Source organism: Oncorhynchus mykiss, chromosome 28, assembly GCF_057628025.1.
Source record: "Oncorhynchus mykiss isolate SJ-2025 chromosome 28, ASM5762802v1, whole genome shotgun sequence".
NCBI lineage: Eukaryota > Metazoa > Chordata > Actinopteri > Salmoniformes > Salmonidae > Oncorhynchus > Oncorhynchus mykiss.
In genome coordinates this window covers 31,688,517-31,715,575 of record NC_143049.1, presented here as the reverse complement: position 1 = coordinate 31,715,575, position 27,059 = coordinate 31,688,517, and the positions used below count along the sequence as shown (strand labels likewise).

Below are 27,059 nucleotides of genomic sequence, written 5' to 3'. Positions count from 1 at the left end.
GGAGAGGAGGCGGAGTGCAGAACCTGTCGCCAGGAATAAAAGGGGAGTCTGCTGAAGGGGTGCAGGCGCCGCTGAGAGCCGGAGCATTGTTACGTATCGCCGGCAGGACAGTGAGGTTTGTGGAGTCAGAGCCATCAGTGCAGAACCTGTCGCCAGGAATAAAAGGGGAGTTTTCTGAAGGGGTGCAGGCGCCGCTGAGAGCCGGAGCATTGTTACGTATCGCCGGCAGGACAGTGAGGTTTGTGGAGTCAGAGCAATCAGTGCAGAACCTGTCGCCAGGAATAAAAGGGGAGTCTGCTGAAGGGGTGCAGGCGCCGCTGAGAGCCGGAGCATTGTTACGTATCGCCGGCAGGACAGTGAGGTCTGTGGAGTCAGAGCCATCAGTGCAGAGTTTTGGTGACCAGCAGCGTGACAGGCCGGGTGTTACTGGCACTCTTTTAACAGCAGCATGGAACAGCACCAAATGCCCTTTAAAGAGCTCCAGTTTCCCCCACTTCCTATTCACTTACAGCACCAGCAGCTGTGCAGCAGTGCTTTCTCCCCCCCCCCCCCCTCTGTTTGCATATATATATATGCTAATGTACGTGTGTGGGTATTAAAGTATCACTGCAACAGTGTGTCTCCTGGTTTGGATGGGTCCCTCAGGGCCACTACAATGAAACTAGATGCTCATATGGGTTTGGCAGGTGAAGAAGAGAGAGAATGAGAGTGAGAGACAGCAAGAGTGCTAGAAAGGAAGTAGAGTGGATAGGGGATTGAACCATTATTTCCCCTCTCTCAGCAGGTGGGAGGGAATGAGAGGAAATCCTTCTCCACACTTAGACCCATCCTCTTCATCTTAACACTATGTTTCCTGTGGAGTCTATAAGCTCTTAAACAGAATAACAGACACTACGTTTCCTGTGGAGTCTAAACGCCAACAGAATAATGGACAGAGCTATGGTACGAGGGCTGCACAACAGGAAAGAACACCAGGGCCTTGTAACCCCATAAAGGCCTTACATTTGGTGCAGAGGGTTGCCTGCATACCAGAGACCACCCGTTGACAGTGCTTTGTGTGATCACATAAAAACACAGAAATACACACACCATCAGCCACCTTACAAAACGACAAGAGGGTCAACGTATTTATTAACAAGTTGCAAATATGACAGTCTCCATTTCATATAATATAGAAAAAGAAAACAGTAACACTTGTGATTTGATCTGTAACGACCTTGCCAGTGATTGATTGTTAGGGCAAGGTGATGACTGATTTTGACCTCTCGTTGGATGATATGGTTTCCTGTATGATGTCATTGTCGTCTCCAGTTCTAATAATGACATTCAGCCTACAGACCAGGCTGGGGTCAATTATGTTTCAATTCCTGCCCATTCCAGGGTGCACATAATTCAAAATGTATTCATGAAAATCCTAATTGAAAATGACTGACTACTTAACCTGTCTATATTTGATAAGGAATTGACTCCAACCCTGTAAACGCAGCCTGAGAGGGCCTCGCCAGGTGGCAGTGCATAGGTGAGCTGTTCTTAGTACCCTAGCAGTGAACGTCCAATGCAGGGTTCCATTTCTGAAAGATCCATCCCTTCCCTCCAACCTAGATAACAAAGGCAAATTTACACAGGCAGCCCAATTGTGATCTTTTTTCACTAACTGGTCGTTTGACCAATCAAATTTTTTCACAAGACAAATTAGTGGAACAAATATCAGAACTGGGCTGCCTGTGTAAGCAGCCTACTTTCCCCTAAATAATTTGAAGGGCCTGGATAGGTACACCAATATGGTAGGCTAGATTAAGATTCCTCCATATTGTTTTATTTTCCCATCGTGAACAGAAGTGAGAAAAGATTTGTTGAGGGAGCCCAGCAAGAGAGAGCAGTGACGCCTCTCTGAAACTGGTTAGTGTTCATTACAGTACACAAAGGAAAACTATTTAAAACCTTTCGCAATAGAACACAAATTAGCATTTGGAATTTGAAGTCCAGTCAGTCTCAACATTTTAGTATGTTTTCTTCTATTTCTCGCCAAATGAACACAACCCTAATACCTTACTAATGGACAGGAAGATAAGTGGATACAGGTGTACAGTAAGTATGCACCTTCATGAAAACAGTAAAAAAAAAAAATTATATACAAAAATGAAGCAACAGTCAAAATGTCATCCAAAAAAAAAGGTAGAAAGAACTAAAAAAGCTGATTATGACATTCAGTTGAAGTGTAGTTGATGAGGGAAGCAGCGGGTGAGGCTGTAACCATAGCGTGGTGTCTCATCTTGTAATACTGAGCCACCGGAGCAACACTTAAATACCGTTAATGATCCGTTAATGCTGGAACTGTAACTACTAACCAAATGGGCCTTTCACTGAGAAACAGTGGACCAATAAGCTTTCACATTGTAATACCAATTTGGGTTTAATATCACAAACCAAACAGGATATAACTGAAATATGGTTTAATATTGTAATACGACAATCTGACTGAAATATTGGACCCATTGGGTTTTTATTGAAATACTTGACAAGTGGCAAATGATTCTGAACACTTGAGTGTGAACAGGAACACTATTCCCAGACCATTGGTTCTCTCTCTCTCTGTAATACTGATCTGTTGGGGCTTCATCTTGTGATACTTTGTCATGGTCATTAGAGCACACAAAGGAAAACATAAAAAATAAACATTTCACAACACAAAAATCTGACTGAAATATTGGACATAAATGATAATACTGACTTGGACTTGGGCTTATATTAAAGGCATACTGGAAATACTAGGGTCTCAGGTTTGAGGGATATCCACTCAACAACTAATGACACCTCAGTGAGTCATTGAGGAAGCACATCGTGGCGAACTAGAACAATTGCACCAACTCTCAGCCTATTTATAAATAAATTAAACCTAAATTAAATAATCCAGGCCTCTTGTCTTGCTGGATATTAACATCTGTAATGATAATCTCAAAATGCAGGGCAGCCTCAAAAAGGCCTGCTGATATGGAAGCGATAAGGGGGGAGACAAAGGTTTAAAAAAAGTCCTGCTGATATGGAAGCAATAAGGGGGAGACAAAGGTTTAAAAAAAGGCCTTGTGTGGGTCTGAGGTGGGATATGTACTGTATGCTGACACCCGGATGGAGGGAGGCTCGCCAATGCCCGGATGGGGGGTTGCTGCAGCATGGTAATGATCTTTGATATTTACATTGTTTTGTGAATACATTCAGGCAGTACAGGGAGAAGGCCTCTGCTCCCCGCTTGTGAACGAGGTACGTACGTTTGGCACTGCTGTAACCATCTGTCCCTCTCTTCTGCAGATTGTCCGCCTCTACAGCCGTCCGTCAGGCCTTCCATCCTCTGCCATCCATCATCATCATCCTCTTCCATATCACTTGTTCGTTCACGTGATTTTCAGGGCTATTGAAACGGTAAACGTGGTTGTCGGATCGTCCGTTGACTGTCCTGAAGATGTCCGATCCAGGCCTATGTCTCTCCTGACACAGGAGCCTCTGGGTCAGAAGGCAAGTATGTGCGTCTCTCCACTGAGTCGTCCGTTTAAATCTTCTCTTCATAAAAACGTAGGCAGTATACAGACCACCAGGGTCTGGGTCTGGGTCCCCCCCCCACCACCCATCCCGGTTAATTCCCAGAATCCTCTGTTCTGTGGTTCTTTTGGAAAAAGGCAAAGCTCTGGGACAGTTAGACTCAAATGCCGTTGGTCAGGTCCGTGATGACGTTGGCCTTCACCAGCTTGCGGAGGAACTCCTTCTCCTTGGATATGTTGTGTGTCCAGGACTGGGGAGATGAAGGGGAACAAGATGAGAAACAAGAAGATTGTCAAAGATCAGTGGGGGTCAGGGTCAAAGACAAGAACCGGGTCTCAACAACCTATGAAAGAAATGTTTTTAATAAAAGAAAGAATGGAGTTTATACAAAAGATGCCTGGAATATTTCAACTTTTGAGAATGTCTTATAAAATGGGTTAAAGTTATGTATAGTAACCCTAGGTGTAAAATAGTAAATAATGTCTACATCTCATAAACTGTCAAGAGGAGTAAAACAAGGTTGTCCACTATCGGCATATCCATTTATTATTGCCATGGAAATGTTAGCTGTTAAAATGAGATCCAACATATTAGGGACTAGAAATCCAGGGCTTAAAAACAAAGGTGTTTTTACTCTGATTCATGTTTTCATTTAAAACCACAAATAGAATCCCTCCAAGGCCTCATATAGGATCTAGATACTTGTTCTAACCTCTCTGGATAACTGTACTATATTACATATTGGATCACAAAAAAAATGCTACTTTTGCATTACTGTGTAGTTGACCAATAAAACGGTCTGACGGTGATGTGGACATAATCGGTATGCAAATCCCCAAAGAAAGAAATTCTCACTCCAATACATTTTAATAGAACGTTGGCAAAAATAGATACGATCTTGCTACCATGAAAAGGAAAATACCTGTATTTGTGGAAAAATCACCCTGATTAACTCTTTAGTCTATCACAGTTTACCTATTTACTTATGGTTTTGCCAACACCTAGCAACCTGCTTTTTAAATGATATGAGAAAAAAATATTACATTTTATTTGGAATGGCAAGCCAGACAAAATTAAAAGGGCCTATTTATAAAATGAATATGAATTCAGTGGGTAGAAATGATTAAATATTAAAGCAATAGACCTCCCACTAAAGGCATCAGTCACACAAATGTTATACTTAAATCCGAAATGGTTCTCCAGTAAATTAGTAAGAATGTCTCACCCCATGTTCAAGAATGGCCTTTTTCCCGTAATTCAGATTACTCACTTTCAGTTATTTGAAAACAAAATCTCCAAAATATAATTATTTTTTAAACAAGCCATAGAAAGTTGGTTGCAATTTCAGTTTAATCCACCTGAAAACACAAAACAAATAATACAACAAATATTGTGGTTAAAGTCAAATATACTAATTGATAAAAATACAAATAAAAGTATAATTTTTGTAAATTATATCATAAATAGGACTGGTGGAGATATGTAATTTAGTCATATGGAAATGTCTGCTCTACCCAAATTTACAACCAACTAATTGCAGCATTTCCACAAAAACGGAAGAGGCAAGTGGAAGGCGGAAAAGGTAAGGAACTTGTCTGTCTGTCCTGCATTAAAGAACAGAAATGGTTAAAGAAAATGGGGATAAATAAAAATATATACCAGTTTCATTTAAGGACCAAAAAATTGACAGCTGTGCCAAAAAATGACAAAATAGTTGGGAATGGATGTTGTTAAGAGATCGATGAGTTGAATGGAGCTGAAGGGTGGGACTAATAACAACAAGATAACCAATGTAAAACATACAGGGTCTGTAAAATGTATATAGGTTAAGCAACTATTGTGAAATAGCACAGTTACAAATATAAATCAAACTGGATGGACATCAGAAAAAGAGGAAGGACTAAAAACAAACAAAATATATCTATTGTAAAATAGAATGTCTGTAAAATGTGTATAATATGTATAAACTGAAGGTAGAAGCCTAAGTGTTATTGTTTATTAGTTTACTCCAATTGGGGGAAGGGTGGTAGGGTTTGTGGGGAATAATAAAGGTGTATATTCTAAAAAAAAAAGTGTGTGTGTATGAATGAATGAATGAATGAATGAATGGAGCGAGACATATATCATATCTCCCAAAAATATATGGGGGATTGGAAATGATGCAGACAATTACATTGATGGAAACATCAATCTATCCACAATATTAAAGCTGATCCACCCCCCAATTAAAATAAATAAATAAAAGTGATAAAAGTGTGTTTGTATCGAGTGTGTGTGTCTGTTTGTGTGAGTGTGGAGCCACATTGGGTCAGTTTCCTTCCCCACTGTGCTCCGGGCCCGCAGTCTAGTCAGCAGTGTGTAACTAGAGTCCGGTATTCCTGTGGGAGGCTCTAGGGCCTGAGAGTGGGAGGACCTGGCTGGGTTGGGCTGAACCCGGGCCCCAGAGCCCTGCCTGGGTCCTGGCTGTGGGGCCGAGCCTCTCCTGAGAGCCACTGGCCTGTCTGGATTGGCCTGGCCATGACTCTGTGACGGATCACACTCATACACAGAACCACACGGATCCATGGCTAGGGTTTCACTGCTTTACTACAGGGAGCAGGGCCGGGAGTGCCATGTGAGCAGTAACACCAGGGTGTGTGTGTGTGTGTGTGTGTGTGTCTTCAGGCCTCGCAGTCTGGGATGACGAGCTAGGTCAGAGAGAGGATGACGAGGATAACAACCTCCTCTCTTTGACATGCTGGCATCTACAGAACACATACGAATGGTGTGTACAGACATACTGAACAGTGTGGCATTCTACAGTCACTCCTATTCGGTCCCTTCACACCGACATACAGAAAGTTGAAGCACCTGGATCCATCCTGAGCATAAGCCGAGTAGCCCTGTTTTATGAGGGGACTGGTTCAAGTCCGACAGTGAGTAAGGATACTACTGCATCTCACACCCCCTGAGGTGACCTCAGCATATTACCACCAGTGGAAGGACATGACATGAGGGAGCGGAAGTCTTTCAGTGTTCCAATGGCGATAGACCTACTAGATGAGGTTTCCATTGATTACATGAAAACAGTTTATTGGGAGTTCAGACAAAGGTTATCATTCTGAGTTCATACGTCAGCTGCCCTCTGTGACATCTGGCATAATAGAACACAGAGGCAGTCAGGAGTGGAGGATTAAAAGGCTCCATCTTGGGGTCATTTATTTGGTCCTAGTTGGAAGGGAGGAGGGGGATGAGAGAGCCAATCAAAAAAGGCACAGGGGGGAGCCAATATAGTCTCTCTAATCTACACTTTCCTGAAAACAATATGGTGGGTTTGTCTACTGAGAATGCATTTTCACCTTTCTAGTTCTTTGACACGTGTAGACAAGGAGAGGAAACACCACTCCAAGACCCATTTCCAGTGGATTTGAATGCAACAAAAACAGGCACCTCTTTGATGGCGGACATCTTGACCGTCTCGTAGTAGTGCAAGGGCGCGTGGGGCGTGTTCATGTCGTAGCCGAAGCCGGCCACCGCCACCTCGTCACAGTTATGCAGGGCCATCGTTATGGCGACCGTACCCAGGGTTGGAATGTTCTGAAGAGGGAAAAGCACAAAAAGGCCATGTCACTTCTTTATAGTGTGTCGTACAGACAGCTGCCAAAATAAAGAAAAGTCTTAAGGAAATGAGGGATACAAAGTATATTAAAAACAGGTGCTTCCACACAGGTGTGGTTCTTGAGTTAATTAAGCAATTTACATCCCATCATGCTAAGGGTCACGTATAAAAACACTCAGTTGCCCATGATTTTTGCTACCATTATTTGTGTGACTGTCCTTGTCTATCACTGCTTTGTTACAAGTCCTGTAACAAGTCCTGTGCCTCCGGAGGCATGTAGAGGCCAAATGCTGTACGGCCAATGCAGACGTCGGGATTGACCATGCAGCGCCTTTCATTCACCAAACCTCAACCCAATTTGAACACGGGAAAATTGAAAATTCTGGAGGGGCGCCTGAGACAGTATTTTCCAACAAAACACCAAATTATGGAATTTCTCAAGGAAGAAAAGTGTCACACGCCGTCGATAGAGTTCCAGACACTTGTAGAATCTATGCCAAGGCACTTTGAAGGTTTTCAGGCTCGTGATGGCCCAACGCCCTATTCAGACACTATGTTGGTGTTTCCTTTATTTTGGCGTTTACCTGTATATTGTATCTTATGTTGGGGTGCATTATAGTAACACAGCATTATTATTAGGGGAGTTGAGAGTGTAAACAAGCCAACACCCTTTCCTCTAACAGTAGTATGTAGTAAAAGCAAGCATTGAAAATGTCTATATTAACGTCATGTTTCTTTACTGCCACTATCTTGGCCCTAGTCTGTGACCGTTATTGCACCACCCCACCTTTCCTCGTGTTCATGGCTTCGTCCTGGGCCGGAGTTGTTAACTCGTCCTGAGCTGAGAGTGATTAACAACTTGCTTAAACAGACGCACCCGCACAATGACACAGCGGTTTGAGAGGGCAGACCTCCACTTCCTCAAACCCTAGGGCCTAATGGGGAGGAGATGGGGGGGCTCTAAACCATTACCTTGATTTTCAAGCCCTAAGGGTAGGTGTAGCTTAAGCCCCCCCCCCCCCTGCTGCGTGAACCTGCAAACACACATATCATACAAACACACCGCACTAATCAGGGGAAAGGCGGGCATTTTAGGGGAAGGATGTGTCAGGCTGTATCCCATCTTGATCAGTATTATATATATATATATATATGAGACAAGTCCCCCCAACACCAGGGCAACTCACATGTTCCACACATGTTTCTCCTGTACACCAAAGTTCGGCCAGGGGTGTCCTGGTGGTCACCCCTTCAGGGTAGAAGGCTGTACACACTCCTTGTACCCCTTCCCATCCTTCTAATGCCTGTTGAAGCATGTTCCCTACCCCCTGCACTCCTATGTAGAACTTCATCAGCCTCTCAAGCTAGTCTGCTGCATAGTTCCAGTCCAGGAGGGGTGACAGCATCTGCTGGTCTTTATCTAACCTATTCCCTTTGATCAAACAGCCATAGTCCTGGTAAATCAGGTAAGTGGCCTCATGAAGCCAATCAATGCGTTTGATTGATTAGTTACGTGCCAAGGAGAGAAGAAAAGCAGCAGAGCCTGTGGCAGTCCAGAATCTAAAGTCTCATCTGATAACTCCTCATTTTGGTTTTGAGGGGGTTAATGAGGTAATACGCCCAAAGCTTAATTTTACCTCCAAAAATCTCTTGTTTTCATCGAGAGCAGGGGTCTGCAACGTGTGGCTCTGGAGCCTTATGTGGCTCTTTAGTTACCCCTTTGTGGCTCCATGACAAACTATTCAACACAATTCTGTTTCCTTTAGTTTGAAATGCGGTCAGGTGCCCAATGTCTCTGTCTCGCTCTCTGAATCATGAGGTTCATTCAATGCAGCTACTAGAGCACAAGGTTTTTGTAATCATTTGAAGAAATGTCTTGTCACTTGGGTTCCGGACCCTTGATCTAGAGAAATGTTTGCAGAGTTGTTATAACGATTTAATTTCCTGTGATGGCATGGCAAGGTGCTGCCTTGCAGCGGTTGTCATAGGAACAGGGGTTCTATTGGCAGCAAGGTTTAAGTTTGGGGCCTGAAGTGTGTCAAACACACTTTGGTTATGACCGTGCAGTCGGTCATCAACTCCCGGGCTGCATATGGGTTGTGTACCGTTTTGTAGCATGTGTGTGAGAGTGTGTTAATGTTTGAAAGAAGGATTGTCAGGGTGTGCCTGTGTGTGTATTATTGAACTTAATATACATGGGTGTGAGTAAGAGTCTATGCACTCTTGTAGGGAAAGGGGGATACCTAGTCAGTTGTACAACTGAATGCATTCAACTGAATGTGTCTTCCGCATTTAACCCAACCCCCTCTGAATCAGAGAGGTGCGGGGGGCTCCCTTAATCAACATCCTCGCCTTCGGCGCCCGGGGAACAGTGGGTTAACTGCCTTGCTCAGGGGCAGAACGACAGATTTTTACCTCGTCAGCTCAGGGATTCGATCCAGCAACCTTTCGGTTACTGGCCCAACGCTCCTAACCGCCAGGCTAACTGCCTCCCCAGGTACTGCTTGCATGAATGCATGTCTGCATATGTGTTTGCATGTAGACTGCAAACTGAGTTTATCCACCATAAACCAGGTGACGGACATCATACTTTCCTCAAACGTCTACATAGCACCGTAGATGGGTTCTGCCAACATTCTGATGGTTCATCTCAGAACATTCCAATGTTAGATACATTTATATTTCTATCCAACTAGAGCGGGTTTCTGTCTGAGTGTCACTCACCCCTTTCCCCATGAGGCCGTTGTTGAGTGGCAGGCCGATGAACTGGAAGGCAGCCTCCTGGATGAAGTAGGGGTTGAGGATGCGCATCTCTGTGGGCTTCTTCGGGACGTAACGGGCCACTGACTTCCAGAAGCCCTCTGTACCACGCTAAGAGAGAGGGAGAAGAGGAGATTGTGAGTTTCAGGAGGCATTGAAAGTAACAATTTTCATTCAATTTATCATTTTGGGGGTAAAAAAGGAGTACTTCTAAGTATGAGGTAGACAGAGATTTAAACAAAGAGATTATCTTCAATAACATTGACATAGAACCACAGGTCACGTCACCCAGAGAGGCCCACCTCCAAACTGTCTCCCTACATTGATTGGGAGAATGGCTCTGAGCCTTGGGGGTAACATGGAGGAAGGCCAATCTCGGTCATTAAATGTCACCCTTTTTACCTACCGTAGGGGGGGGCTCAGGGATTATTCCCACAGATGTGTACATCGAGACCCAAACTGACACCAAAAATGCTAATCAAAGATCTTCATTGGACTTCATTGGCAGATTTCATTATCGTGGGGGACCTTAACTTCTTTGGGAACCGTGAGAGCTAGCTGCGTTCCTTTTCATTTCTAAAGACTAAGGAATTGTCCAGTTGAAACATTAGAATGTTTTTAACATAAATCTTCAATAAAGATTGATTCTATATATCGTTTGACATGTTTCGTCTGAACTAAATTGCTAGCGCACTGTGCATTTGGATTACTGGGCTAAACGCGCAAACAAAAAGGAGGTATTTGGACATAAATTATGGATTTTATCGAACAAAACAAACATCTATTGTGGAACTGGGATTCCTGGGAGTGCTTTCTGGTGAGAACATCAATGAATACTCCAACTCAGTTACTGGATTCATGAAAAAAAAAGACATAGGATGTGATACCAATGGCATCTTTCAATTTTTTCTCTCCCAAATCAAAAAAATTTGGATTGATGGCAGCCTTGTCGGGAAACTGAAGGAGACATGCTGCTTATAAACAGGGCAAGATGAGCAGGGACAATAGTATGGTTACACAGCACAAATACAACCTACGCACATTGATCAAGGTGGCGAGACATCCCTTTAGGGACAAAGTGGAGGAACACTTCAGCGGGTTGGACACGAGGCGTATGTGGCACGGCTAAGTATCATGGATTACAAAAAGAAAGCCAGCCACGTAGCGGACACCAATGCTGCCCTACTGGACAAGCTACAGTAAACACCGTTTTCTCACACTTCAAGCATATGACTGAGCTACTGAGGAGTGTCCCGGAGGACAACGAGGGCTACATTCTTACGATCTCCACGGAGTTTGTTTGTAAGTCATTCAAGCGTGTTAATCCTCGTAAGGCTGACGGCTCATTGTCTGACTTCATATGCTCTAGAATGCCAAAACATACTTCACTCAAGGCACATCTAAAGCCAGAAAATGAACATTCAAATCTGATTAGTACATTTAAAAAAAAAAAAATTATATATATATATATATATATATACACACACACACCTTCCAAATCCACAAAAATATTTTAAAACGTTAGCCAAGTAGCTACGGCTAGCCCTAGTCCTCTGTATGTCGACATCCCTCATCAGGCACACAAATTACAGTAGCTTTCTGACACAAACACTGGCTGACACTTGCCTGGCTGCTTGCTTGACTGACTGACTACCTGGCACACAGCCAAAGGGGTCAGCAGATGTAAATGGGAATCACCTGTTCAAATAGTCCTGCCCTGCCGCCTTTGATATTGGGAGGAGGGGGGGGGGGGCAATGAGAGAGGCAGTTGGGTGGCTTTGAGCAGCGTGTTTTCAACCAGGGGCCTCCGCCTCCTCGGCAAGCCGTGGCAAGAAAACCTAATCTCTCCTGTCAACATACTGCTTGTGTTTGGGGATCTGTTTAGCAGGAAGCGCTGCAGAAGCTGTAAGTAATGCTTTTTATTGTGGAGAGCAGGGACGGAGCCGACTCAAATACACCGTACAGCCAAGAGTGTCACGTATGACGTAGGAGTCAGACAAATGAGTAATAAGAGAAAGTTCAGAAAGATACATCCAAGAGGACAGCTAATTAGCAGGTAACAGCACTGCTTTTCAATGCACACAGATAATTTCCAATGAAGCTACTAGGCCTATAAACATCAGCTTAGATTTGAATTATGGAATTAAGTTCTATCACTCAGAAGCCAGAGAACAGTCTCTGAACAGGCCCCTGGGGGACAGGAAGTGATTTCCCCTGCGCTGTGACCCTTGGACCAGTCAGTTAGGAGAAACTCAACTGATGGTCTGTTTGAAAAGATAAAACAGGAAGCTGCAGATTGATCCTGTCCTACTCGCTCACACGCCATACTAAACCTGAGTCAACCATACTTACACACAGATGAATGTGTGTGCACATACACGCGGACGCACACACTGGGGTGAGCAGGAGTGTGTATGGCTTGTTGGGCGATGGCAGTGAGGAAATGGCTGTTTCCCTTCTCTCACGGCAGGTTTTTGGTTAAATTAGTCTAGATTATTAGATTGAAGTGTGTGCACGAGGCTGTGCCCTGACGCTGGCACCTGTTAAAACAGCCCTTAATTGGAAAGGTAATTGTTTGCATAGCAGGGAGAGAGAATGGGAGTACGTTTAAGATTTCTCATCCAGACAAGGGCCTCAGATCTGGCCAAACTACCTCAGTTCCACCAGTGTTGACCTTGGTTTACCAGGTGACCATTTTTCAATGCCTAACAAAGGCTCATCAATTCCTCTTCCACATTGTGGTGTTTGTAATTGCAAAACTATTTCCATGGCAAAAAGCAGACCAAACTTTTGGGTCCAAGGTTATTATAGTTGTGATTTTCTATTTGTTTTCAGATTTTTATTTGATATTCAGTTTCAGTTCGTTTTCAGACTTGATTCACTAGTTTCTATTCAGTTTCAGTTAAAACATTTTTTTATTTAGTTTCAGTTTTTTGTTTTAAGTGTTAGGGACAGAATGTAGGGAGGCATAGGAGGCTAGGAACGATTTACACTACAATGATCTACACCTGCTCGTCGAACATTCATTCCAAAATCATGGGCATTAATATGGAGTTGGTCCCCCCTTTGCAGCTATAACAGCCTCCACTCTTCTGGGAAGTCTTTCCACTAGATGTTGGAACATTGCTGCGGAGACATGCTTCCATTCAACCACAAGAGCATTAGTGAGGTCAGGCACTGATGTTGGGCGATTAAGCTTGGCTTGCAGATGGCGTTCCATTCATCCCAAAAGTGTTCGATAGGGTTGAGGTCAGGGCTCTGTGCAGGCCAGTCAAGTTCTTCCACACCGATCAACAAACCATTTCTGTAAGGACCTCACTTTGTGCACAGGGGCATTGTCATGCTGAAACAGGAAACATCCTTCTCCAAACTGTTTCCACAAAGTTGGAAGCACAGAATTGTCTAGAATGTCACTGTATGCTGTAGCATTAAGATTTGCCTTCACTGGAACTAAGGGGTCTAGCCCAAAACATGAAAAACAGCCCCAGACCATTATTCCTCCTCCACCAAACTTTACAGTTGGCACTATGCAGTCGGGCAGCTCGCGTTCTCCTGGCATGCGCTAAACCCAGATTTGTCCTTCGGAATGCCAGATGATGATTCATCCCTCCAGAGAAGGAGTTTTCATTGCTCCAGAACTCAATGGCGGCGAGCTTTACACCACTCCAGCCGACACATGCGCATGGTGATCTTAGGCTTGTGTGCGGCTGCTTGGCCTTGGAAACCCCTTTCATGAAGCTCCAGACGAACAGATATTGTGCTGAAGTTGCTTCCAGAGGCAGTTTGGAACGTGGTAGGGAGTGTTGCAACCGAGGACAGACGATTTTTAAAACGCTACACGCTTAACCACTCGGCGGTCTCGTTCTGTGAGCTTGTGTGGCCTAACACTTTGCAGATGAGCCATTGTTGGTTGCTCTTAGACGATTCCACTTCACAATAACAGCAATTACAGTTGACTGGTGCACGAACTGACTTGTTGGAAAGGTGGCATCCTATGACGGTGCCACATTGAAAGTCAGAGTCCTTCAGTACAGGCCATTCTACTGCCAATGTTTGTCTATGGAGATTGCATGGGTGTGTGCCAGATTTTACACACCTGTCAGTAACAGGTGTGGTTGAAATAGCCAAAGCAACTAATTTGAAGGGGTGTCCAGATACTTTTGGCCATGTAGTGTATGAGTTGTAGGTTTACAGCAGTGGTACCCAAGTACTATTTTAGATGGTCGAGACGCACAAATTTCCTAGGTGGCAAAGGTCCGGATGGATATATAGTCAGTCATTGGGGCGGCAGGTAGCCTAGTGGTTAGTGTTGGGCCAGTAACCCAAAGGTTGCTAGATCAAATCCCCGAGCAGACAAGCTAAGAATCTGTTGTTCTGGTCCTGAACAAAGCAGTCAACCCACTGTTCCTAGGCAGTCATTGTAAATATATATTTTTTTTTAACTGACTTGCCTAGTTAAATAAAGATAAAAAAATGTTTTTTTAAATGATTGGCGTAGTAACAAACCCTCATCTCACAGCCCATGCGACACCACTTGTTGACGGAGAGAAATGTGCAGTTTAAAAGCACAATCTCTGCAATTTCACACATTATGTCATTGAGTGGAGAAAAGTTAGCAATTTTAGCACACATCTCCTTAAATTCAAAAAATGTCCATGTCTTATGTGTTCATATGATACCAGGAGACTAATCCTGACTGAATTCCAAAAATAAAATAATAGCAGCCTCACCTCGTCGTTATCCTGAAATTCTTTGTGGGTGCGGTTCAGATGTGTTTTTCCCTTTTGTCTCTGTTCTACACACTCTGCCATCTTCTGACAGTACAATAAATGAGCTTCTGTCCTTTCCAGCAATAATCCCATACAGGGTTTTGCGTTTTCAAATCTAATCAAATTGTATGTTACATGCTCTGAATATAACTAGTGTAGAATTTCCTGTGAAAGGCTTACTTACGAGCACTTTCCCAACAACGCAGAGCTAAAAAGAACCCCCCAAAAATTTGCAAAAATAAAAAGGAAATAGTAGCAATAAAATAACGAGACTCTACAGTCGTGGCCAAAAGTTGAGAATGACACATTCATTTTCACAAAGTCTGCTGCCTGTTTGTATGATGGCAATTTGCATATACTCCAGAATGTTATGAAGAGTGATCAGATGAAATGCAATTAATTGCAAAGTCTCTTTTTGCCATGCAAATGAACTGAATCCCCCTCAAAAATTCCACTGCATTTCAGCCCTGCCACAAAAGGACCAGCTGACATCATGTCAGCGATTCTCTTGTTAACACAGGTGTGAGTGTTGACGAGGACAAGGCTGGAGATCACTCTGTCATGTTGATTGAGTTCGAATAACAGACTAGAAGCTTCAAAAGGAGGGTGGTGCTTGGAATCATTGTTCTTCCTCTGTCAACCATGGTTACCTGCAAGGAAACACGTGCCGTCATCATTGCTTTGCACAAAAAGGACTTTGAGGATGGCCTGGTGTCAAGAAGGGCAGCAAAGAAGCCACTTCTCTTCAGGAAAAACATCAGGGTCAGACTGATATTCTGCAAAAGGTACATGGATTGGACTGCTGAGGACTGGGGTAAAGTCATTTTCTCTGATGAATCCACTTTCCGATTGTTTGGGGCATCCGGAAAAAAGCTTGTCCGGAGAAGACCAGGTAAGTGCTACCATCAGTCCTGTGTCATGCCAACAGTAAAGTATCCTGAGACCATTCATGTGTGGGGTTGCTTCTCAGCCAAGTGAATGGGCTCACTCACAATTTTGCCTAAGAACACAGCCATGAATAAAGAATGGTACCAACACATCCTCCGAGAGCAACTTCTTCCAACCATCTAGGAACAGTTTGGTGACGAACAATGTCAGTCATCAGTCAGGATGTGGCCCAGAAGTTAATTGACAGCATGCCAGTGCGGATTGCAGAGGTCTTGAAAAATAAGGGTCAACACTGCAAATATGGACTCTTTGCATCAACTTCATGTAATTGTCAATAAAATTGTCGGTACCGAGTCAATGTGCAGGGGTATGAGGTAATATGTACATTGCGGCAGGTAGCATAGAGGTTAAGAACGTTGGGCTAGTAACTGAAAAGTCGCTGGTTCGAATCCCTGAGCGGACTTGGTGGAAAAAAGAAATAAATAAATAAATAAATATTATTATTATTATTATTAAGTCGATGTGCCCTTGGGCAAGGCACTAAACCCTATCTGCTTCTGTAAGTCGCTCTGCATAAGAGCTTCTGCTAAATGACTCAAATGTCAAATGTAGGTATGGGTGAAAGTGACTAAGCAATCAGGATAGATAAACAGAGTAGCAGGAGCCTATGTGAAGTGTGACCGTGTGTGGCGTCAATTATGCATGTGTGTGTTTAGTGTGTACACTGAATATACCAAACATTAGGAACACCTTTCTAATATGGAGTTGCACCCCCTTTCCAGGTTCCCCACAGTTGTCAAGTTGGCTGGATGTCCTTTGGGTGGTGGACCATTCTTGATACAGCGTGGAAAACCCAGCAGCATTGCAGTTCTTGACACAAACGTGGGCTCCTTGCAGCTACTACCATAACCCGTTCAAGAGGCATTTACAGTGCCTTGCGAAAGTATTCGGCCCCCTTGAACTTTGCGACCTTTCGCCACATTTCAGCCTTCAAACATAAAGATATAAAACTGTATTTTTTTGTGAAGAATCAACAACAAGTGGGACACAATCATGAAGTGGAACGACATTTATTGGCTATTTCAAACTTTTTTAACAAATCAAAAACTGAAAAATTGGGCGTGCAAAATTATTCAGCCCCCTTAAGTTAATACTTTGTAGTGCCACCTTTTGCTGCGATTACAGCTGTAAGTCGCTTGGGGTATGTCTCTATCAGTTTTGCACATCGAGAGACTGACATTTTTTCCCATTCCTCCTTGCAAAACAGCTCGAGCTCAGTGAGGTTGGATGGAGAGCATTTGTGAACAGCAGTTTTCAGTTCTTTACACAGATTCTCGATTGGATTCAGGTCTGGAATTTGACTTGGCCATTCCATTGTAGATTTTGCTTTATGTTTTGGATCATTGTCTTGTTGGAAGACAAATCTCCGTCCCAGTCTCAGGTCTTTTGCAGACTCCATCAGGTTTTCTTCCAGAATGGTCCTGTATTTGGCTCCATCCATCTTCCCATCAATTTTAACCATCTTCCCTGTCCCTGCTGAAGAAAAGCAGGCCCAAACCATGATGCTGCCACCACCATGTTTGACAGTGGGGATGGTGTGTTCAGGGTGATGAGCTGTGTTGCTTTTACGCCAAACATAACGTTTTGCATTGTTGCCAAAAAGTTCAATTTTGGTTTCATCTGACCAGAGCACCTTCTTCCACATGTTTGGTGTGTCTCCCAGGTGGCTTGTGGCAAACTTTAAACAACACTTTTTATGGATATCTTTAAGAAATGACTTTCTTCTTGCCACTCTTCCATAAAGGCCAGATTTGTGCAATATACGACTGATTGTTGTCCTATGGACAGAGTCTCCCACCTCAGCTGTAGATCATCCAGAGTGATCATGGGCCTCTTGGCTGCATCTCTGATCAGTCTTCTCCTTGTATGAGCTGAAAGTTTAGAGGGACGGCCAGGTCTTGGTAGATTTGCAGTGGTCTGATACTCCTTCCATTTCAATATTATCGATTGCACAGTGCTCCTTGGGATGTTTAAAGCTTGGGAAATCTTTTTGTATCCAAATCCGGCTTTAAACTTCTTCACAACAGTATCTCGGACCTGCCTGGTGTGTTCCTTGTTCTTCATGATGCTCTCTGCGCTTTTAACGGACCTCTGAGACTATCACAGTGCAGGTGCATTTATACGGAGACTTGATTACACACAGGTGGATTGTATTTTTCATCATTAGTCATTTAGGTCAACATTGGATCATTCAGAGATCCTCACTGAACTTCTGGAGAGAGTTTGCTGCACTGAAAGTAAAGGGGCTGAATAATTTTGCACGCCCAATTTTTCAGTTTTTGATTTGTTAAAAAAGTTTGAAATATCCAATAAATGTCATTCCACTTCATGATTGTGTCCCACTTGTTGATTCTTCACAAAAAAATACAGTTTTATATCTTTATGTTTGAAGCCTGAAATGTGGCAAAAGGTTGCAAAGTTCAAGGGGGCCGAATACTTTCGCAAGGCACTGTAAATATTTTGTCTTGTCCATTCACCGCCTGAATGGCACACATACACAATCCTTGTCTCAAGGTTTAAAAATCCTTCTTTAACCCATCTCCTCTTCATCTACACTGATTTAACAAGTGACATCAATAAGGGATCATAGCTTTCACCTGGTCAGTCCGTCATGGAAATAGAAGATTTGTTTTGTATACTCAGTGTAAGGTCCCACAGTTGACCGTGCATGTCAGAGCAGAAACTGTACCATGAAGTCCAAGGAACTGTCCGTAGATCTCCGAGAGAGAATCGTGATGAGGTATATCTGGGGAAGGGGTAAAATAAATGAATAAAATACTATTTCTAGAGTGTTGAAAGTTTCCAACACCACAGTGGTCTCCATCGTTTGGGAAATTGAAAAGAATATGGAACTACCCAGACTCTGGTCGGACGGCCAGCTCTATGCAAAATGAGTAACCAGGCAAGAAGAACCTTGGTCAGGGAGGTGACCAAGAACCCAATGACCATTCTGACAGAACTACAGAGTTCCTTGGATGAGATGGGAGAACCAGCCAGAAGGACAGTCTCTACAGCACTTCACCAATCTGGGCTTTATGGGAAAGTGGCCAGATGGAAACCACTCCTGTGAAAAAGGCACATGACAGCATGCCTAGAATTTGTAAAAAGGCACATGAAAGACTGAAATAATGAGGCAAAAGATTGTGTGGTCTGATGAGAAACATTCTACTATTTGGCCTGAATGCAAAGTGCTATGTCTGGAGAAAACCAGGCACAGCTCATCACCTGTCTAACACCCTCTCTACCGTGAAGAATGGTGGTGGCAGCGTCCTGCTATGGGGATGCTATTTAGCAGCAGGGACTGGGAGACTGGTAAGGATAGAGGAAACAATGAATGGTGCCAAATACAGGCAAATCCTTGATGAGAACCAGAGTGCAAGCGACCTTAGACTGGGGGGAAAGATTTACATTCCAACAGGACAATGACCCCAAGCATACAGCTAAAGCAACACTGAATTGGCATAAAACATTTTACAACCAAGTAAAGGAATTACAAAAGACAGAAATAGCGATAAAATGAATAACTTACCTCTGAAGATCTTCATATGGTTGCAGTCACAAGTCCCAGCTACACAATAAATGTTCCTTTTGTTCGATAAAGTCCCTCTTTATATCCCAAAAACTCTGTTTTGTTCAAGCATTGTGTTCAGTAATACACTGGCTCCAAGCAGGTCAAAACGTGCAGACGAATACATCCTAATAGTACCGGTAAAGTTCGTCGAAAGATATCAAACAATGTTTAGAATTAATCCTCAGGTTGTCAATTGTCTAAATAATTAATAATATTTCAACCGGACAATAGCGTATTCAATAGAAAGGAAAAAAAACGGTGCGAATATCGGTCATGCGCACAAACCAGCTCTGCATTCTTCCTCAGTCCACTGACAAAGGTCTCATTCTTCATTTTTCAGAAAACAAGCCTGAAACAAATGTCTAAAGACTGTTGACATCTAGCGGAAGCCATAGGAATGGCAATCTGGGTCCTAACCCATTAGATACTCTATAGGCATTCAATTGAAAATACCCAGATCAAAAAATCTCACTTCCTGGATGAATTTTCCTCAGGTTTTCACCTGCCATATCAGTTCTGTTACACTCAGACAATATTTTAACAGTTTTAGAAATGTTAGTGTTTTCTATCGTAATTTAGCAATTATATGCATATCCTAGCTTCTGGGCCTGAAGAAACAAGCAGTTTACTTTGGGCACGCTTCTCATCCAGACGTCGAAATACTGCCCCCAAGCCATAAGAAGTTAAAAACTGTTCCCCGGTAGGCCGTCATTGGAAATAAGAATTTGTTCATAACTGACTTGCCTAGTTAAATAAAGGTTAAATATAAAATAAACATTAAAAAAAATGTTTTTAAGATTGGGGAGTGGCAGTGAACAGCATCTAATTTAACAGAGCTTGAGAAAATCTGAAAGGAAGATGTGCAAAGCTGACACAGACATACACAAGACGTATTGTGTGTAGATGGGAATATTTAATCAATCTTGAATTCTGGCTGTAACAACAAAATCTGGAATAAGTCAAGGGGTATTTTCTGATGGCATTGTAGCTGTTACCATCTGGCTAGTACTGTATCAACAAGGGTTTCTACAAAATAGCAACATTAGCACAGATAGCTTGAAATCTAGGCCATAAGCAATACGCACAGATATGCATTGCCAAACAACACTAGTGACACCTTCTGGCTTGGAGTATTTTAACAAGTTGATTGGCTGACTACTTCTAAGGTCTTTGCTGTGTGAACACAAAAGAGATTGAACAGTGTCGGCAGTCAGAGGTGCTAAGTACTGTCAGCAGGCAAACGTTTGACAATCCTACCAGTGCGTCTGAGCTTTAATTTCTTGGCCTCCTACTCAATGACTCAGTCTCTAAAATCTTCCCTCTTCAACAGTCTCAATGCACAAAAAAAAAAAAAAAAACTGCTTAGTTTAACAAATCTGAGTAAAAAAATGAATAGAAAGTCCCTTCATATCTACTCTAACTACCAACAACAATCATAAAACAGGTGCAAGTCTTGGTAAGGTAAACACTTTTCCCCCATGATTAATAACAGGTTTGTCTGTGGAAGACAGAATGTGTGTATGGATGGTAAACACTAGTGACCCTGAGGGGATACATTCCCAGAAATGCTCCCATTTTAGAAAATTGTGTTGAGGAGACCGAACAAATATCAAAATGTCAAGTAGTGTGTTTTTTTCTAGAGACTAACTAGGAATGTCTGGATACTTTGTATTTGCAGGAATAGTCTAATACTTGAAAAACATCGACTGCCTCATAAATCAACTGCTGAGCGCACTACAGAGGCTCTGGTAAGTGGCTCCGTCTAGGAAAAAGATAAACCTACACGAGAGAGTCAAGGGCAGGATTAGAGCAAGACAATGACACACCCGGGAGAATAAGATGTACAGAGAACAGGGGATCAATCGGAGTGGAAAAAAATGATGGCAACCAACAGTCTTGATGAAAGTGGTGTTTGAGGACAGGTGTGTTGAAAAGACTAAAAAGGCACAAAGCCCAAACAAGATTTTGAAATCGCTCACTGGAAAAAGTGGTGGCGGAACATAAGCATCTAAACACTGGAGGGGATGGAAGATTTCCTCAAAAAGGTCTGCATGTTCCTGACTGATTTGTAAATCGCAGCGATAACCCTTCCAGCCTCTACAGCCCACACCCCCCACCCCCAGATAACATGTGACCTGTTACAGAAAGCTGGGCATATGACAGACATCACGAGAGGCATTTCATTTGAAAAAATGCATTCTTGAACATGTGAACTGTCATGTCCCTTAATAAAACATTTATGTAATCTGTAAATCCAAATAAAAATGTTAAATTACGAGCCTAGTTGGTTTAGAAACGAAAAAGACAGGAACCTTCCCGCTACCTTCTGTCTATTACATAAGCTGCTCAGAATCTTTGCTACCATGAGTTTTTGAAAGATATAGCCATAGAGAATTGCAAAAGTGTTGCTCCTGCTCTCAGCAACATTGCTGCCCTAAATTTCACAGGTGGTATTGACAAAGACTAGTTGGAAAAAGTTGTGATGGAGGACGATCATGCCATGCTGACTCTGAAAAAGGAATCCCTGACTTAAGTAAAAACATTTTAATTTAACCCGACATTGTAGAGTCTTCTGATGACAGTGATGGGGACAGTGTTGTCACGGAAGAAGTTGAGAGTTTTGAAATCAGTGGAATGCCCGCTGGAAGCGGAGTATGAAAACATTCTGAAGTTTGATTGAAAATGCAGAGGCAATCGAAAACAGAAAACAGAAGGCTGTTGTATGAAACACCCGTCGTCAGATTACATCTTCAAACTAAAAGCAACCATGTCAGTGAAGCATTCATCCATGTATACCTGTAAGAGTCAAGCTACATTTTCAGAAATTATACATTTGTAATTTTATCATTGCAAGTTAAAGCATACTACCTAGCTAATGTTTAGCTGGCTGGCTTGCCAACTAAGTGTATGATCTTTGTAAACAAATAAAAAAAAAAACTGTCAACTGCGTTTCTTTTCAGCAAACTTAACGTGTAAATATTTGTATAAACATAACAAGATTCAACAAGACAAACTGAACAAGTTCCACAGACATGTGACTAAGATAAATGGAATAATGTGTCCTTGAACAAAGGGGGAGTCAAAATCAAAGGTAACAGTCAGTATCTGGTGTGGCCACCAGCTGCATTAAGTACTGCAGTGCATCTCCTCATGTGCTGCACCAGATTTGCCAGTTCTTGCTGTGAAATGTTACCTCACTCTTCCACCAAGGCACCTGCAAGTTCCCGGACATTTCTGGGGGGAATGGCCCTAGACCTCACCCTCCAATCCAACAGGTCCCAGACATACTCAATGGGTTTTAGATTTGGGCTCTTCGCTGGCTATGGCTGAACACTGAAATCACACACAGAACGAGCAGTATGGCTGGTGGCATTGTCAAGCTGGAGGGTCATGTCAGGATGAGAATGCAGGAAGGGTACCGCATGAGGGAGGAGGATGTCTTCCCTGTAACGCACAGCGTTGAGATTGCCTGCAATACGACAAGCTCGGTCCGATGATGCTGTGACACACCGCCCCAGACCATGATGGACCCTCCACCTCCAAATCGATCCCGCTCAAGAGTACAGGCCTCGGTGTAATGCTCATTGCTTCGACGATAAACCCGAATCCGACCATTCACCCCTGGTGAGACAAAACCACGACTCGTCAGTGACGAGCACTTTTTGCCAGTCCTGTCTGGTCCTGCGACAATGGGTTTGTGCCCATAGGCGACGTTGTTGCCGGTGATGTCTGGTGAAGAACTGTCTTACAACAGGCCTACAAGCCCTCAGTCCAGCCTCTCTCAGCCTATTGCAGACAGTCTGAGCACTGATGGAGGGATTGTGCATTCCTGGTGTAACTCAGGCAGTTGTTGCCATCCTGTACCTGTACCTTCGGATGTACCAATCCTGTGCAGGTGTTGTTACACGTGGTACAGTGCCTTGCGAAAGTATTCAGCCCCCTTGAACTTTGCGACCTTTTGCCACATTTCAGGCTTCAAACATAAAGATATAAAACTGTATTTTTTTGTGAAGAATCAACAACAAGTGGGACACAATCATCAAGTGGAACGACATTTATTGGATATTTCAAACTTTTTTAACAAATTAAAAACTGAAAAATTGGGTGTGCAAAATTATTCAGCCCCTTTACTTTCAGTGCAGCAAACTCTCCAGAAGTTCAGTGAGGATCTCTGAATGATCCAATGTTGACCTAAATGACTAATGATAAATACAATCCACCTGTGTGTAATCAAGTCTCCGTATAAATGCACCTGCACTGTGATAGTCTCAGAGGTCCGTTAAAAGCGCAGAGAGCATCATGAAGAACAAGGAACACACCAGGCAGGTCCGAGATACTGTTGTGAAGAAGTTTAAAGCCGGATTTGGATACAAAAAGATTTCCCAAGCTTTAAACATCCCAGGGAGCACTGTGCAAGCGATAATATTGAAATGGAAGGAGTATCAGACCACTGCAAATCTACCAAGACCTGGCCGTCCCTCTAAACTTTCAGCTCATACAAGGAGAAGACTGATCAGAGATGCAGCCAAGAGGCCCATGATCACTCTGGATGAACTGCAGAGATCTACAGCTGAGGTGGGAGACTCTGTCCATAGGACAACAATCAGTCGTATATTGCACAAATCTGGCCTTTATGGAAGAGTGGCAAGAAGAAAGCCATTTCTTAAAGATATCCATAAAAAGTGTTGTTTAAAGTTTGCCACAAGCCACCTGGGAGACACACCAAACATGTGGAAGAAGGTGCTCTGGTCAGATGAAACCAAAATTGAACTTTTTGGCAACAATGCAAAACGTTATGTTTGGCGTAAATGCAACACAGCTGAACACACCATCCCCACTGTCAAACATGGTGGTGGCAGCATCATGGTTTGGGCCTGCTTTTCTTCAGCAGGGACAGGGAAGATGGTTAAAATTGATGGGAAGATGGATGGAGCCAAATACAGGACCATTTTGGAAGAAAACCTGATGGAGTCTGCAAAAGACCTGAGACTGGGACGGAGATTTGTCTTCCAACAAGACAATGATCCAAAACATAAAGCAAAATCTACAATGGAATGGTTAAAAAATAAACATATCCAGGTGTTAGAATGGCCAAGTCAAAGTCCAGACCTGAATCCAATCGAGAATCTGTGGAAAGAACTGAAAACTGCTGTTCACAAATGCTCTCCATCCAACCTCACTGAGCTCGAGCTGTTTTGCAAGGAGGAATGGGAAAAAATGTCAGTCTCTCGATGTGCAAAACTGATAGAGACATACCCCAAGCGACTTACAGCTGTAATCGCAGCAAAAGGTGGCACTACAAAGTATTCACTTAAGGGGGCTGAATAATTTTGCACGCCCAATTTTTCAGTTTTTGATTTGTTAAAAAAGTTTGAAATATCCAATAAATGTCATTCCACTTCATGATTGTGTCCCACTTGTTGTTGATTCTTCACAAAAAAATACAGTTTTATATCTTTCTGTTTGAAGCCTGAAATGTGGCAAAAGGTCGCAAAGTTCAAGGGGGCCGAATTCTTTCGCAAGGCACTGTATGCCACTGCGAGGACGATCAACTGTCCGTACTGTCTCCCTGTAGCGCTGTCTTAGGCGTCCCATTGCAATTTATTGCCCTGGTCACATCTGCAGTCCTCATGCCTCCTTGCAGCATGCCTAAGACACGTTCACGCAGATGAGCAGGACCCTGGGCATCTTACTTTTGGTGTTTTTCAGAGTCAGTAGAAAGACCTCTTTAGTGTCCAAAGTTTTCATAACTATGATCTTAATTGCCTACCGTCTGTAAGCCGTTAAGTGTTCTAACGAATGTTCCACAGGTGCATGTTCATTAATTGTTTATGGTTCATTGAACATGCATGGGAAACAGTGTTTAAACCATTTACAATGAAGATCTGTAAAGTTATTTGGATTTTTACGAATTTTCTTTGATTAATTATCTTCGTCCTGAAAAAGGGACGTTTCTTTTTTTGCTGAGTTTAGTAATATTAATCAAATCTCAGAAAGCCGTTTGCATTGCTAGTTATAGCCTGATGATTATATAACCCATCAATTTAGCCAGGTGTCTAGGGGTGATTACGGCCATCTATTGTATTTCATGAACATGTGAACAGGTATAGACAGTAGAGAATCATCCACTTAGCTAGATGTGGCTTGTGGGTGGTTAGAGCCGCTCCTTCACATGACCCATCAATTTAGACAAGTGTGTCTGGGTAAGCCTAGTCTAATAATGCTAAAATATATGTATCTATAATTTGTCTTTCAGCAATAGCAGAACACAGTCATACAAGGAGAACAGTCTAATGCCTCCCATCAAAAAGAGAGCCGGACCAAGCATAGGTTACACCTGAAGCATGAAGACTTGCAACAAGTTGTGAACTTCATCAATAATTGTGCAGAGGATAACGCAATAGTATTACCAGGACGCCACCCGGGACAAAACGTTTGGTGGAAAGCTGCTGCCATCTCATGTGACAAACGCAGCGGTGTGGTGTCTCTATAAGGAATCCATGACAACACTTGGTATGTAAAGCATAAACATTTTGATTATTTAATTCACCACCAACATGATTTACACAACTTTTACTGATCTTACATTATTTTGTAAAGTGTATTTTTACCTGGAGTTTTTCCTTATTGTAGACTACTTTCACCACTTTTAGTCTTAATCTTTGGTTGTTTACTACACTACCTCACTCTGTTTAGCACATGGCTTCACATGTGAATCCTTAAAGAGAATGGGCGGGGCTAAGGCTTAAGAGGGTGTGAACAAAGAAGTGCAAAAACTGAACTAAAACATTTCTCAAAAGTGGGATTACAAGTTTATCAACTTTCCAAGCAGCATTACTTTCCCATTGTTCCTCCAATTGCAGCGTGTGATATACCATGTTGAAGCTCTGAGTTTTTTCCAGTGTAACATTTTTTTGGGGAACATAAGACCGAAAAGAGATGGGGCTCATAAAAATATAATTAAAAAGGCCTAATAGTTGCCGCAGGTGCTACGCGCAGGGTGGACGTACACAAACACAATATAACAAAGTGCATTCCCTCCATAGATGTGCAATTGACGATAAGCCACTCAAGTTATGTTTTTCTTCTCAATGGGATGAAGGCGGCCCCAGAATAGAACACCCTGGAGATGTCTAGCCTATATGGCGTCCTGTTTGCATTTTAGTTCATAAATAGCAGGAACACGCCGTTAAAGTGAAATTAGCCGTTTTTTATACGGTACGTATTCTAGTTAACTCATTGCTTGACGTATAGAATGAGAGAGGGAAGGAAGGAAGGAGGAAAGGCAAAAGGAAGAAAGGGCGGGAGGGAAGGCAAAAGGAAGAAAGGGAGGGAGGGAAGGAGGAAAGGCAAAAGGAAGAAAGGGAGGGAGGGAAGGCAAAAGGAAGAAAGGGAGGAAGGGAAGGAGGAAAGGCAAAAGGAAGAAAGGGAGGGAGGGAAGGCAAAAGGAAGAAAGGGAGGGAGGGAAGTCAAAAGGAAGAAAGGGCGGGAGGGAAGGCAAAAGGAAGAAAGGGAGGGAGGGAAGGAGGAAAGGCAAAAGGAAGAAAGGGAGGGAGGGAAGGCAAAAGGAAGAAAGGGAGGGAGGGAAGGAGGAAAGGCAAAAGAAAGAAAGGGAGGGAGGAAAGGCAAAAGGAAGAAAGGGCGGGAGGGAAGGCAAAAGGAAGAAAGGGAGGGAGGGAAGGAGGAAAGGCAAAAGGAAGAAAGGGAGGGAGGGAAGGCAAAAGGAAGAAAGGGAGGGAGGGAAGGCAAAAAGAAGAAAGGGAGGGAGGGAAGGCAAAAGGAAGAAAGGGAGGGAGGGAAGGCAAAAGGAAGAAAGGGAGGGAGGGAGGGAAGGAGGAAAGGCAAAAGGAAGAAAGGGAGAGAAGGGCAAGCAAGTGAG

The 27,059-nt window shown here is 43.0% G+C and overlaps 1 protein-coding gene across 25 annotated transcripts in view; it reads right to left on the bottom strand.

The window, feature by feature from the left end:
- Positions 1 to 1,100: 1,100 nt before the first annotated feature.
- The window catches only part of LOC110508931 (CMP-N-acetylneuraminate-beta-1,4-galactoside alpha-2,3-sialyltransferase), a 78,901-nt gene continuing 52,942 nt past the window's right edge, over positions 1,101 to 27,059 (bottom strand). For 19 of the 25 annotated variants that reach the window (XR_016492747.1, XR_016492748.1, XM_021589849.3 and 16 more), the window contains 3 exons: positions 9,857 to 10,003; positions 6,964 to 7,110; positions 1,101 to 3,784 (listed from right to left, as the gene is read on the bottom strand). Coding sequence is in view for 23 of the 25 variants with exons in the window: in XM_021589849.3 (XP_021445524.2) it covers positions 3,695 to 3,784; positions 6,964 to 7,110; positions 9,857 to 10,003 (384 nt within the window). In the remaining 2 variants the exon portion in view is untranslated. Of the gene's footprint in view, positions 3,785 to 6,872; positions 7,111 to 9,856; positions 10,004 to 27,059 lie in introns of all 25 variants that reach the window. The other 6 variants (XM_021589851.3, XM_090225061.1, XM_090225064.1 and 3 more) reach the window with 1 other exon arrangement.